A 14,218-nucleotide genomic window follows, 5' to 3' on the forward strand; every position below is an offset into this window, starting at 1 on the left:
GACTTGTCACTTTTCCCATTAGGAATTTAAATTTAAAATGACTGATATCCAGAGAGATGGTGGCTAAATTAAAAAGTCCACTCAGAGCTGGCTGCATGTGTCAAAGATACATATTCACCAGGCAGCTAAGTAGTCACTCACTTGCTGTTGTCAGTGTGTTTGATATCCTGGTCCTGCACTGGCGCCTATGAGCTTCTGCAGAAGCCTGAGGTCTTCCACATGCTCCCTGCACCATCTCTGCTCTGATGTGCCACCCCTTTTGTATGTGATGACGCTGCCTGGTGACATGAGTGTATACCTGGAGATGGAAAGCGCCTTCCGCAAGGGTATGGCTACAGACGATGGCATGCATGCAGAGTCCCCTTCGGGCACTTCTATTACACAGTAAGGCCTTTTGTGCGCTGTGATTCTGGATACATGGCAAAAACTGACTTTTTGGGAAGGATAGATTGTGGATGGCTTACACTCACGATCAGGTACTTAAGTAGCAAGCATTGGCAAAGGCATTAGGTCAGCCATGCTATTTTTTAACCAAATCTTGATTGACAAGTTTGCGTGCGCTGTAGTGGATGAATGAGTGAATGTATAAATAAATATTAGCTAAAAGTGCATGGGTGAATAGTTGGGTGTACGGATGAATGATTGCATAAGAGAGTGAATGGCTGAAGCAATTAGTGAGTGCATCAATGGACGCAGACAGTAGACACCACAATGTGGTGGCGTTCAGTGGTATTGCGGTGGTAATGCTGTGCTTCGGAAGAAAAGTGACTCTGGACGGAATGTGTGATACAGAGAGGTCGTAGTGTATTTGCTGGGGTGTGGTTGTGTGACGTTAGCTCGTGATAAGGAGTATGTTCAGATGTTAACGTAAGGGTGGGGATGGTAGTAATATACTAATCCACAAATAATAATAATAATATTCCACATTTTGTAAAGCGCACAATCACCCGTAAGGGTCTCTAGGCGCTGGGGGCCGTCGGGAAGATTAAGCAAGCTATTGCCCAGAGTCATATGGTGCTGGGCTAACCTGCCACCGGTGCCGGGGATTGAACCGTGATTCCCCAGATTCCGGAGTCAGGCTCCCTGGCCGCGGCGCCACACCTCTTCCCTACATGTACTGGTATGTGACAGCATCAGTATGTTTGAGGGCTGTGTTATTTTGGGAAGTATTTTAGGCGTAGAATGGCACTGGCTGATGTGATAAGGTGAGTCATGTAATTGCCTCCTTGTCTGTCATTAAGGGTATTTTTTTCGGATGCACCACAGGCCTCATTTATGGCATTTTAGCGTAGGGCAGCGCAGCAAGACACCTTGCAGCGCTGCCCTATGCCAAAGTGAAAGGGCAGGAATCCACTGTATTCAAGCAATACAGTGCATTCCTGTCCTTTCTGGCTGTGCTGGCGCTGTTTTGGCAGCCTAGCACCAACATAGGCACCTCTGCACCATGGTGCAAGGGGGCCTCCGTTGCAGGCCGGACTGTTTTTGTGCAGTAACGGACACCTTCCTGCACAAAACCTATCCTACAAGGCGGTTTCCGAAGCACACATGGGAAAAAGAAAATATGAGGAGAAATAAACATATTTCTCCTTGCTGCACCTCACCTGGGGAGGCATATGGATTTGAAGTTCCCAGGTTCATATCCTTTTGTAAATCTGGGCAGCGTCAAATTCCATTGGTGTCGCGTGAGAAAACCCATCACAACGCCCATGGAACGCTTCACGGGTGCAGAGTAAGGCGATGCAGCGATTTGCCCTGCATGTCCTTACTCGTGATTTATAAGGCCACTGAAAGCCAGGCTGGGTGGTTTTAAATATTTATGAGAACCCTGTGTTACTCCATTTCGATGTCATTTTATTTTTTGCTGCCTGTGCTCCCCGCCTCCCTTAAAGCACTGCTTCTTGAGCGTCTGTTCACTCTAACCTTCACTGGCTTTGGCTACCCAATTGTGGTGCAAGGAGAAGGAGAGGGTGGCTGATTACATGGGTGAATGACAATGATAAGAGTATGGCTGAGGAACAGCTTTCTATCCTGCACTTCACCTGGTAGATGAAAATCTCGCTTTTACTGGCCTCAGTGAATACAGAATGGCTTTTCTGTCTGCAATAGTCTCACCTTCCTGATGTTTTATGATGACATGTTTTATGTAGCCAGACCGAAAAAAACGATAACTGACAAAACGTTAAAGAAATAAAACATAAGTCAATAGCAAAATATAATGGAAATGAAAATTGATACATTTCCAAATAATGGGACACATGAGACAATGTTAAGCCAGGCTGTCCATGTCCACTGGAAGGGACAAGTGTTCTATCTGGTGAGCTATGGGCACCTACTAACAAAAGCACTCAGGCCCAAATGTAGGTAAATCCGATTTACCGACTCTTAAATACCGACTCATACTGAATCGGTATTTAAGAGTCGGTAAATTGGAAGGAATTGATTCACAAAAGGGAGTGGTGATGAACAGAGCGTCTGAATTGAGCAGACCACTCTTACCCAGTCCAAAGATCAGGGCTTGATCCATCACCGTTATTTATCTCACTGCCCCATCCCAGCTCAGAACCTGGCTATATGCAAATCAGTCTGTCCCTGGCCCAGTGCATCATGGGAACAGGGCAGACTAAACTACCAAGCCAATTCTTTACCAGAAAGGAGACAAGCTACCGGGGACCGGTTTCTGGCATTTCAGCCGTCTTCGGCCCGGCTTGCTTGAATCCTGATTGTCCACCCTAAGCGTGGAAGGGTATACTCAGATGTGAGTCCCTTGCTCATTGCACCATCAGGATTCAAGCAAACCGGGCCGAAGACGGCTGTAATGCCAGAAACCGGTCCCCGGGAGCTTGTTTCCTTCCCAGTGTAAGAATTGGCTTTTGTAGTTTGGTTTGCCCTGTTCCCATCATGCACTGGGACAGGAACAGACTAATTTGCATACAGCCAGGTTCTGAAACTGGGATGGTGCAGTGAGCTAAAAAACGGTGTTGGATCTAGCCCTGATCTCTTGACTGGGTGAGAGTTTTCTGCTTAATTCAGAGACTCTGTCCCTCACCACCCCTTGTTGTAAATATTTTTGTCCACCCTAAGCGTGGAAGGGTATACTCAGATGTGAGTTCCTTGCTCATTGCACCATCAGGATTCAAGCAAACCGGGCCGAAGACGGCTGTAATGCCAGAAACCGGTCCCCGGGAGCTTGTTTCCTTCCCAGTGTAAGAATTGGCTTTTGTAGTTTGGTTTGCCCTGTTCCCATCATGCACTGGGACAGGAACAGACTAATTTGCATACAGCCAGGTTCTGAAACTGGGATGGTGCAGTGAGCTAAAAAACGGTGTTGGATCTAGCCCTGATCTCTTGACTGGGTGAGAGTTTTCTGCTTAATTCAGAGACTCTGTCCCTCACCACCCCTTGTTGTAAATATTTTTGTCCACCCTAAGCGTGGAAGGGTATACTCAGATGTGAGTCCCTTGCTCATTGCACCATCAGGATTCAAGCAAACCGGGCCGAAGACGGCTGTAATGCCAGAAACCGGTCCCCGGGAGCTTGTTTCCTTCCCAGTGTAAGAATTGGCTTTTGTAGTTTGGTTTGCCCTGTTCCCATCATGCACTGGGACAGGAACAGACTAATTTGCATACAGCCAGGTTCTGAAACTGGGATGGTGCAGTGAGCTAAAAAACGGTGTTGGATCTAGCCCTGATCTCTTGACTGGGTGAGAGTTTTCTGCTTAATTCAGAGACTCTGTCCCTCACCACCCCTTGTTGTAAATAGGTAAATTGGAAGGAGGCAGATGTAGGTACAAAATTACCGATTCTGTAAGAGTGGGTATTTACCGATTCTGTAAATACCAAATCTGTATTTCCCATTAATTCCTATGGAAGCCCATAGGAATCAATGTGAAATACAGATTCGGTATTTACAGAATCAGTAAATACCGAATCCTGGCAGGGGGAACGGGGTGTCACTTTGACACCCTGTAGCACCCCAAATGTAGGCTTGTGTGCCATGTGGCACACATACATGCCCTAAGGGCATGTCTGTGTGTCACATGGCATCGGTGTACATGCACAGATGTGCATGTACATTGGAATTCGGTATTTTACCACCCAATAGGATTGGGTGGTAAAATAAGGAATCCTAAGGGCCTGTGGCACTGCAAACTGTGCCACCTACATGTGGATTTACAGAATCGGTATATTTACCGATTCGGTAAAATACCGAAGTGGTAAATTTACCGAATCGGTAAATATACTGATTCTGTAAATTCTGACCCACCTACATCTCAAAAGCCAAATACCGGTCGGTAACGGCCGAAATCGGCCGTTACCGACAGGTATTTGGCTACCTACATCTGGCCCTCAGTGACCTATCAAAATCAGAGTTCATTGGCAAGTTTGTAGGAGCACTATTGTTCTGCAGCCTAGACGTGTTTTAACTACACAACTGTTTATAATAAATGTACATTTAATATAAGTTTGCATTGTGCTCCACTGTACAATATTGAGCTCTGTGTACAATCATGTCAAAGTGACTGAGTTTCGGTTCCTATTTAGATGGAGGTTGTTGGACTTGGCCCTTTTTGCAGGGTCATCCCTGAACCTTTTGCCTTCCTCCTGTATTGTTTCTGACCTGATTTTGTTGGTTTTAGGACTCTGGGCACTTTGCCACTGCTGATCAGTGTCAAAATGCAAGTGCTTCCTGTTTAAAGTGTTATGGTAATTGCTTGTCCGTAATTGGTGTGTTTGTCTTACTAGTAAAGTCCCTTGTAAAGTGCCCTATGTGTGCCAGGGCTGGTAATGCAAATGCTACTAGGGGGCCTGCAGCACTAATTGTGCCACCCACACAAGTAGCCTTAAAAAGAGATCTCAGGCCTGTCACTGCAGTGCCTGCGCACACTTTGTTAACTGCCTTGTTGTCCTGACAAGTGCACCCACTTGCCAGGACGTACCTTCCCTTTTTATGCACATCAGGCACCTCTATAGTAGGCCCAAGGTACCCCCCCCCCCCCCCCCCCGGGCAGAGTGCAGTGTATGTGTATGTGTATGTGAAAGGTAGGACATGTACTGAGGTGTGTACCATGTCCTGCAGTGAAATAATGCCAAATTCGCTTTTCACTGTTGCAAGGCCATCTTGCCCATAGGACAGAATGGGGAATGCTGTGTCACATGTTTCCAGCAAATCTTCCCATAGGCATAGGATTGAGAGTTGGAGTTTAGTGTGCCTGAACTCAGAATTTAATAACACATCTGTTTGTGAAGATGGTTTTTAAAGTGTGTGCTTAGAAACCACGTTTTTAGAAGTGGCTGGTTTCTTGTCTTAAACCATCTTGTGTGCCTCTGCCTGTTTGTGTATTGACTATTTGGGTCTGGATGTGACAGGGTCTGTGGAGTGTCCTGACCTCAGAGAAGGGTAAGTGAGACAGCAACAGGCTGGCCTGCATTTGATGTGAGGGGGGAGGAGTACCCCCCTGGATGTGAAGAGGGCTGTGTTGCTGCCACAAAAGGATGGCTCCACCTCCTGCTGAGCGTTTGGGGCCCAGACCTGCACTATCAAAGGAAGAGGATGTGCACTGGCAGGAAGACACCCAGGTCTGGTTTGGACTGGGGTCAGAGCCCCCTGAACACAAAGACTTCAAAGGCATTTAAAAGTATAAATATGAGAGCTGAAACCCCTGAACTCAAGACTGAAATCCAGATTGAAAAAGGATTGAACCTACTTTGTGATCAAGAGGAACCTCTGCCAAAGACGAACAGCTGAAGAGACTGAAGAGGACTTCCCTTGCTGTGTGTTCTGGGGCTGGCCTGCAGTTTGCTGATTTGACTAAGGAGAGGACAAGGGACTTTGCTGTGTGCTGTGTACCCCTGCTTGTGAGGACTTTGCTGTGTGCTGTGTCCTGAAGTAGCATGTCTCCAAGGGCCCGAGGAGAGCTAGTCCCCTGTTGTGGAAACTCAGGAACATAAAAGTTTCCAACCGTGTCTCAGCGACGTTTGGTGCGTGGTGCTTTTGCACGCCTGAGACTGCCATGTGGTCTGTGGTACTGTTTATGAGGTGCCCCGTGATCGCATTGCCCCCGCAGCGTGAAACATCGTCCACGCTGCTGTATTGCTGTTTGTGGCCCGAGCCGTCATCGTAACTGAGGCTGTGAGTGAGGATCACCGCCGCCGGCCTGAGCCGCAACGTGCTACAGGATTTCTGGAAGCTAAGAAAGCTGCAAGATGAAAGGGATCGTGATCATTGTTCACCGAGAGGAATCTGCCCAAGATCGTCAATGAAGGAGAAGGCAGCACAGTAACCCGTCCGGTTACAGCGTTGCCTAACAGCGGAGCTGCAACGTCATTGGGGCCGCCCAGAAGGACTTCCGACGAGCAGGAGAGAGAGAGAGAGCAAGGCAATGCACCCCCGAGGTAAGGCTTGGACTCCGGTTGGGAGCCGCAGGCGTGTGTGGCCTGGGGAGACATGCAGGAGGAGTGCAGAAGTGCTCCGAGGTCTCTCCCGCTGCACTCCGTTAGACGAGCTGAGTCGCCGAGCGGCAATACCTGCCCAGCAGAACCGGGGCTGCCTCTTTAAGCATATGACCGTTGTCTCTGTTGTTGGGGCCTAGTGGGGGCCCGAGTTGAGCGCGCAGATTGGCATACAGCATTATTCCTTGCATTATGAACTGCCTGATTCTTGCATTACGAATCGCATTATTCCTGGCATTACGAACTGCCTGATTCTTGCATTACGAATCGCATTATTCTTGCATTACCAACTGCCTGATTGTTGCATGACAAACTGCCTTATTCTTGCATAACAAACTGCATTATTCTTGCATTACGAATCGAATTGGTCTTGCGTTACGACCTGCATTATTCCTGCGTTACGAACTGCATTAGTACGTGCATTAAGGACTGTGTTATTACTACATTACGAACTGCATTACGAACTACATAGCATTACATTAGGGTTGCATTAGATCATTGTGAACTGCTCATTAATACCGCAAGAACCTATAAGTGATTGCGGGCCGAATAACCGGCAGAGTGAAATCATATAAATACGCATATGTTGGATTTCGAAAGTTTGGTCTCAGCGATTCCTTTTGATAAAGATACCGCTATTTTTATAAAAAACAGTGAGGTGTCCATTTGTGGTGTTATCACTGTGCTATTGGGAGTGTGGTTGCAAATACTTTACACATTGCCATGGAGATAAGCCTGCTGCTCATGCCAAGCTACAAGGGGGTGAGCAGGGGTTATCCAAGAGGGTGTCCCTCCTTTCCCTGACTAGAAGCGAGGGTCCCTATTTGGACTAAGGTGCCTACCTCAGCGAAATAGAGACCCCCCCAGTTCTAACAGAGGTACTCTGGTTAAAAGAAAAAAAACATTTGCCCGCCTTTGATTGTACCTCCCTTGTGTCTCACATTATGGGTATCAGTGGCAGTATCCCTAGGAGGGGCTACCACTGAGTCATGCAATCTTGCAGTTGTTCCCAAAGTTAGACTGGCAAGTCAAGGAACGTGTTCTTTGACCTTTCTTGGATCGAAATTATGGAACTCCCTCCTCTCATAACTTTGCCTAGAAAATCTCATTTGATGTTTAGAATGCCGTTGAAGACCTGGCTTTTCAAGTCTCTCTACTCTCTTGCTCCTTCTTTCTAACCTAGCGCTGGGAAGCCTGATGGAGTAGCCATGTGCTTTATAAATTTGAATAGATGGATACAATTAATGGTTCAGTGTTTCCAGACCTGAAATGACCAATTCCGAACTGAAAACAATGGATCTATTTTCCTGGGTCCGTATCTGCACCTGATAAAACCACAGTGGGATGGGGAGAGGGGCAACATAGGGATTGCACAGGCCACCCACTTCATATTGTTGAGCTTCAAAGTATGCAGATTTAGCTAGGATGGGAGAATGTAATATGGCATAGTGGCCTAAGGCCCTGGATTTATGTTCAGCCTTTATGGAAGAGTAACTTCTGCCTCTATAACAAACAGCATGTACCAGTCCTGGATTTGTTGTTTCGCTTTGACAGTTATAAGTGGACTGCGACACATGACCTAAAGCCCGCGAACACCTAAGGAAGGAATCACACACCTACAATTTTGTTATTCTTAGTATTGCATGATGGAATGAGTATGCCCATTCAACATCCCAAAACAGGATGGGAGCTTGTTGTGGTGCTCGCTTGATTTAATCAATACACCACCACCACTCTCGACAGGCTCAAGAAGCACATGGAATGGGCTTTCCCGCAGCAGTCAAGAATCTGGTCATCATTCAAAAGGAATCCACCGTACAGAGTATGGATCCACCTAAAATCTTTAAATGCTTTCCTGAATAGTGGGTTCCATTGCTGGACCCTAGTTTCCCAAAACTGAAGTGGATCAAAGGTGTTTGGCCCCAGTGTAGAACAAGCATTGGCAAAGCCAGTACGCCTAGCTTTAATATACTAACACATAGCATCGCAGGCATATTTAAGTGCACAGAAACCATTTGTGGTGCATCTCTCTGCAACCTGCCCCTTTCAGTGCCCTCTCTCTTAGTATCCAGTCTTTTATCTCCCAGGCCTGTGGGCTGCTGTTTTTTATTGGACAAGCTTGCAGTGTTGCCACAGTGCAGCACCTCTCGCTTCAGTTATACGAAAACCAGGCACAGATTTAGGCACAGAAATAGGCAGTTTGCGTAACGACATGGCACAAATAGCATACACGTATGTTTGCATATGCCTATATCTGTGTACAACACATTAAAACCAGGTCTACTGGCATTGCCAACACATTTCTTCATTGTCATGCCTACTGCATCCATATGTCTCTAGCCTACCTCTTGCTCCCAGAGATTGGAATAGTCTATCATAAGACTTCTTACTGGTTTGTGTAATGTAAGAGGCAGTTGATGCTTCCAAATTGTTCAACTTATTTGGAGTGCTCCTTGTCCCTCTGCCAGGGGCGGCTCTAGGCTCATGGCGGCCCTGGGCAGAGAGCATAGGTAGGGGGCCCCGGAAGAGGGGGTCCGGACGGGCGGAGCGCGGAGGCCAGTGAAGGGGGGTGGGGGTGGGGGGGGGGTCAGGGTGTTTGGAAGTGGAACAGAGCCGGAGGCCGCCAAATCCCTGCCAGGGGCCACCACGCAAATATGTATCCATCCTCAGGGGATTATTATATTAAGGATATATGTTGGCGTGGCGGCCCCTGGGGTTTGGTGGCCCTGTGCAGGTGCACAGCTTGCACATGCCTAAGGCCGCCCCTGCCTCTGCACTCTAGGTCTTGAGCACTAAACACTCAACTTACCACGTAATGTTTTCTTATGATGTCCAGCAGTTGCATAAGGTTATTATCATTCGTGTAATGGGTCAGAAGGATATCCCACGTTGCACTGTCGATGGAGCTTTTTGCTCGAGTCAAGATGGCAGCAAGCTCTTCGGGCCGCAGGGTGTTTAATTTCTGAAATGAAACCATAGAAATAATATTAGCTGTAGGAACTTGAGTGCAACATACTGAAGTGTGAAGTGTTCATTACGTCAGTGATGTAGAAAATGTGACAACAAATACTCAATACTCTTTTGGCTTTAATAGCACACACGAGCGACTCCACCTACAGGGATGTGACTATTTCTATTTCTATTTAAAATTATTTATACAGCGCACGTACACTGTTGTGTCGGGTGATGGGGACAGGATGGCCCTAGGGAGATCTTTCTGGGACCTGCACTCAGGGGCATCTAATCCTAACTAGGCCTGACACGTGGCCCTAGAATAAACTCAGCCGGACACTGGGAATAAGTTTGCTTGCTCGGTCGGCGCGTCTCTCTCTGAACGCCCTCGCACGTGCTCGACCTCTTTTTATTATAGGGAGGTCACATGACCAACACGTCCAGCCCTCGGGACATCGGGGGCGGACCTTCAGGAACATAACATTCCTCCTAAAATAAGGAAAAACCAAAACGACTGCAAACATTAAAACACAATTCAACCATAACTTTTCTCACTCAGGAACATTAGGACCGAGGCCTTCAGCGTCTTTTAGATGCCAGTGCATTCAGTTCAAAACTCACGTGCGTATATGTAAATGGGAACAGTCTTACGTGAAATAATCTCTCAGCCAGCCGGAGGGGGTGGGATTGTCACGTAGCTGGCGTTGGGACCCCCGATGAGTCATCAGTTCCGTTCCAACCTCCACTTCGTGTCTTGGCGCCTCTCTGTCTGCCCCCTCCGGATCTGGGGCCTCATCCAGGGCCTCCGCGTCACCTCCCACTTCTTCGCTGGAAACCTGATGCTCGCTACTTGGCCTAACCTCGTGCCGAGATGTTGATTCACCGGTCGGCAATATAGTTGCAGTTTCGGTTTGTTCGCCGCCTTGCTGGCGCCTAGGCTCACTGCTTGAAGGATGATACAGTTTGAAATGAGACACATTGCGAGTCACCCTGTCTCGTCCTCGAGTGGCTGTGATGCGGGTGCCTCTTACCCCAATGACTCGCCATGGTCGCTTTTCGTAGTTAAGTTTGAACTTGCCACCAGTTGCACGATTTCTGATAAGCACCATGTCGCCTCTTTTGAAGTGGGGGGCCACAGCCCGGCGTTTCTTACTGATTTTGTCATATGCAGAATTTCTTTTCTTCTCCACTGCGTGTTCATCTATTATTGCAGGTGCCCACTGGGGGTGGTGTGGAATAGAGTCAGTTATTACCCTTACTAGGAGGAGATGTGCGGGAGCTACCCCAGTTGTGGAGTGCGGGGTCTGGCGGTAACTTCGGAGGAACGTGAAAATGGCCATTTCCACTGACTGCCCCTTGTCATGAGCAATGCGGATGACCTTGTTCAAAGTCCTCATAAATCTCTCGGCCTCCCCGTTGGCTTGAGGCCACCTCGGTGTGATGCGCCTGTGACGTGTTCCCAGAGACGAGAGATATTCAGCAAAGTCTTGACCCTGGAATGGCGGTCCATTGTCTGTTCTGAGTTCCCTCATGGCTCCATGAGTGGCAATGATTTTTTCTATTTTGGGGATAACACAGTCTGCACTGGTGCTGGTGACAATTTCGACCGATATTTTGAGTGGTCGTCTATCATTACCAGCGTGTGTCTTCCATCCGGAAGGCTACCAAAATCCATACTGACTCTCTCCCAGGGGCCTCGTGGCCTGGGTTCCACAATGATGGGGGCCTCACGGGGGCTGTCGCCCGTGACTTGACAGGCCGTGCACGTTCGCACCACGCTCTCCACCATGTCATCCATGAGCGGGAACCATACCTTTGTCCACAGCCGGGCCTTCGTCTTGACCATCCCCTGGTGCCCTACGTGTGCCAGTTGAACCACTCGTCCTGTCAAAGCCGTCGGGATTACCAGGCGATGCCCTCGCAGGAGGCACCCCGCCGCGTCTTCATTTAGTTCAGCCCTCACGTGGTACAGACTGTCCATGATTTTCTGGGCCTCTGGTGTGAGTACTTTCCAGCTCTCCTTGGCTCTCTGCCAGTTGGCCGTTCGGAGCAGATCCTTGGCTCGCTGTATGCAGGCATCCTGAGCCGTGATGCTCACGACCTCTTCCAAGGATATGGGGCGCGGGCATGATCTGGCCACGACCCACTGTACATAGGCCTCCGTCTCTTCTGCCTCATCCATCTCCTCTGGTGTTGCAGGCCTAGGGTGTCGTGATAGGTAGTCCGCCGGATTCCTTGCCCCTGGCTGGTACTCGATGGCGCAGTTATATTCTTGCAGTTGCAAGATCCATTTTTCAATTCTGGGGGGTGGCTTGGAGGAGGTGCCTGAAAACAGAGCCAACAGCGGCTTGTGGTCTGTCACCACCGTGAAAGGCTTGCCATATACGTACAAGTGGAAGTGCCGACATCCCCAATGTATTGCGATGGCCTCTTTCTCGATTTGGGAATATCTTTGTTCTGTGTCCGTAAGGGACCGGCTGGCAAAAGCAACAGGGGCCCAGTCTACCTCATCTCGGGCTCTCTGCATCAGAACGGCCCCCAGTCCCGCCGGTCCGGCATCTACTGCAATGAGAGTGGAGCGTCTTGGGTCAAAGAATGCCAATGTGGTGGTGCTGGAAAGTGCGCTCTTAATGTCTTGAAATAATTCGCGCAGAGGGAGGGTCAGGTTGGCTAAGTCCCTTATGAAGCGGCCACAGTAATTTACCATCCCGAGAAAGCTTCGGACCTCTGTGACAGTGGTGGGCGGAGGTGCGTCCTTGATGTCTTTGACCTTGTCGGGATCAGGGTTGACGCCGTCGGCTGAGAACACATATCCGAAGAACCCTAATTTGGTCTGAAGAAATTCGCATTTGTCTCGGTGCAGAGTGAGGCCAGCACTGCGGAGCCTGCGGAACACCTGCGCCAAGCGTTGGTTGTGTTCAGGGATCGTTCTTGCGTGCACCATGATGTCATCACTGACATTGATCATCCCCGGTATGCCAGCAATTAGTTCCTGGATAACATTCTGGAAAACCTCGGCAGCGCTGGATATCCCAAAACTCAACCTGGTGTACCTGCGCAGTCCGATGTGGGTGGAGAACGTCGTGATGTTCCGGGACTCTTTGTCCAGTACAAGTTTATGGTACCCCGCCCGGAGATCCAACTTGGAGAACCACCTGGCCTCGGCCATCTCTCCGATCAGGTCATCGATCGTGGGGGTGATGTGTCGTTCCCTTTTGATGGCCGCATTGGGTAGGCGCATGTCCACGCAGATCCGGACCGCTCCAGGCTGCTTTGGCTTCCTTGTGACCACGATGGGCGATACCCAGGGGGTGGGGCCGGACACCTTCTCAATTATCCCCGCTGCTTCCAGCTTCTGTAGTTCTTCCTCAACCAGTGGTCTCAAATGGAACGCAACACGACGGTGTCGCAGGGCCACCGGTTGAACCGTGGGGTCCACATGCAGGTGTATTTCCCGACCCTTGAAACAGCCAATCCCTTCAAATAGGTCAGAAAAGTCTGCAATCAGTTGCTGCACCGATTCCTCATGCACCCCAAACGCAAATGAAACCACCCCCAGGTCCTCTGCCGTCCGGCAACTCAGGAGCATACCTTGACCTTCTTCCGACACGAAGATGTTGGCTCGCGTGATTTTGTCTCCGTGTCGGACCGCTGCTTTAAATTTTCCCCGGATTCGGAGGGGAACGTCCTGACCGTAGGCAAAGACGGTGATCGGAGTGGAGCGGAGGCTGGGAGGAGTAGCCATGTCTCCGTAGAGGGATGCACTCATGAGATTTATCGAGGCGCCCGTGTCCACTGTCGCCATGATGTCCTGATCAGCCACTTGTATGGCGCACTGTGGTAGTGTCCTGGTGCGTCTGGTGGCAGTGCCGATCATGTGCACCTTGTGTACGGATCGCTCCTCCTCGTCGTCGTCCATATCACTGTTGCTGGGTCCTCCTTCCGCGCCTTCGGGCTCAGCCACCGTATGTATTGTCTGGCGAGGCTTGTTGAACTTTTTGGACCGGCACACTTTTTCAAAGTGATTCATTTTCCCACAGCCGGAGCATCTCTTGCCCCGTGCTGGGCATTCTGGCGCCGGATGTCTTGGGCCTCCACAGTAACCACATGACTGCACTGAAGCTCCGCCCTGCGGAGTCGTTGTTCGCTTTGCCCATTTGGGCTGTGGGCGGACTTGTAGTTTATTAACCGGCTCCATTTTCATGTTGGCTTGTAGAGCTGCTTCCATGTGGGCTGCCCTGGCCTTGGACAGCTCCTTTGTGCGACCCAGCGTGAGAATGTCTGGGAGAGGTTTCCCCGACTCCTCCAGTATTCTCTCACGTAGTTTGGCAGAGGCGCATCCCTGTATTATCTGGCCTCTGATTTCTTCTGTGACGTCCTGAAATCCACACGTTAGTGCTAATTTCTTTAGCCGGGAGTGGTAGGCGTCCAGCGACTCATCTGGTAGTTGCCGCGCTTGTCGAAAAATGAATCGTTCATAGTCTTGGTTGGACATTGGTTCGAAGTGCGCGTTGAGTGCATTGATTAGTGTGTGATGTGTTTTGGGAGTTGCCTCCGTGAGGGTTCGGGCAATGGAGTGGATGTCCTTGCCACCAAGATGGAGAATCATGGCGAGCTTCTGTTCCTTATGGACCTTGGTGGCTTCGAAGAATATTAAGAGCCTGTCCACCCATTCCTTCCACTTCGGTGCGAGAGTGGAGGGCGCACCCTCTACCACAAACGGTTCAATGGGCGGAATGGTAGCCATCGCCCTGGACGCTCAGGAGTATGTCCGTGGGCAGCCCGGAGATGGTCCGAGGAGGCACCCCGATCAGTGC

The 14,218-nt window shown here is 49.5% G+C and overlaps 1 protein-coding gene across 1 annotated transcript in view; it reads right to left on the reverse strand.

Moving 5' to 3' along the window:
• Nucleotides 1-14,218, reverse strand: part of LOC147684691 (uncharacterized) — a 378,108-nt gene that overhangs the window by 159,798 nt on the left and 204,092 nt on the right. The window contains exon 75 of the mRNA XM_086939726.1: nucleotides 9,259-9,411. Within this exon, the coding sequence (XP_086795852.1) occupies nucleotides 9,259-9,411 (153 nt within the window). The remainder of the gene's footprint in view (nucleotides 1-9,258; nucleotides 9,412-14,218) is intronic.

The sequence above is a fragment of the Lissotriton vulgaris genome, chromosome 10 (genome assembly GCF_964263255.1).
Source record: "Lissotriton vulgaris chromosome 10, aLisVul1.2, whole genome shotgun sequence".
Taxonomy (NCBI): Eukaryota; Metazoa; Chordata; class Amphibia; order Caudata; family Salamandridae; genus Lissotriton; species Lissotriton vulgaris.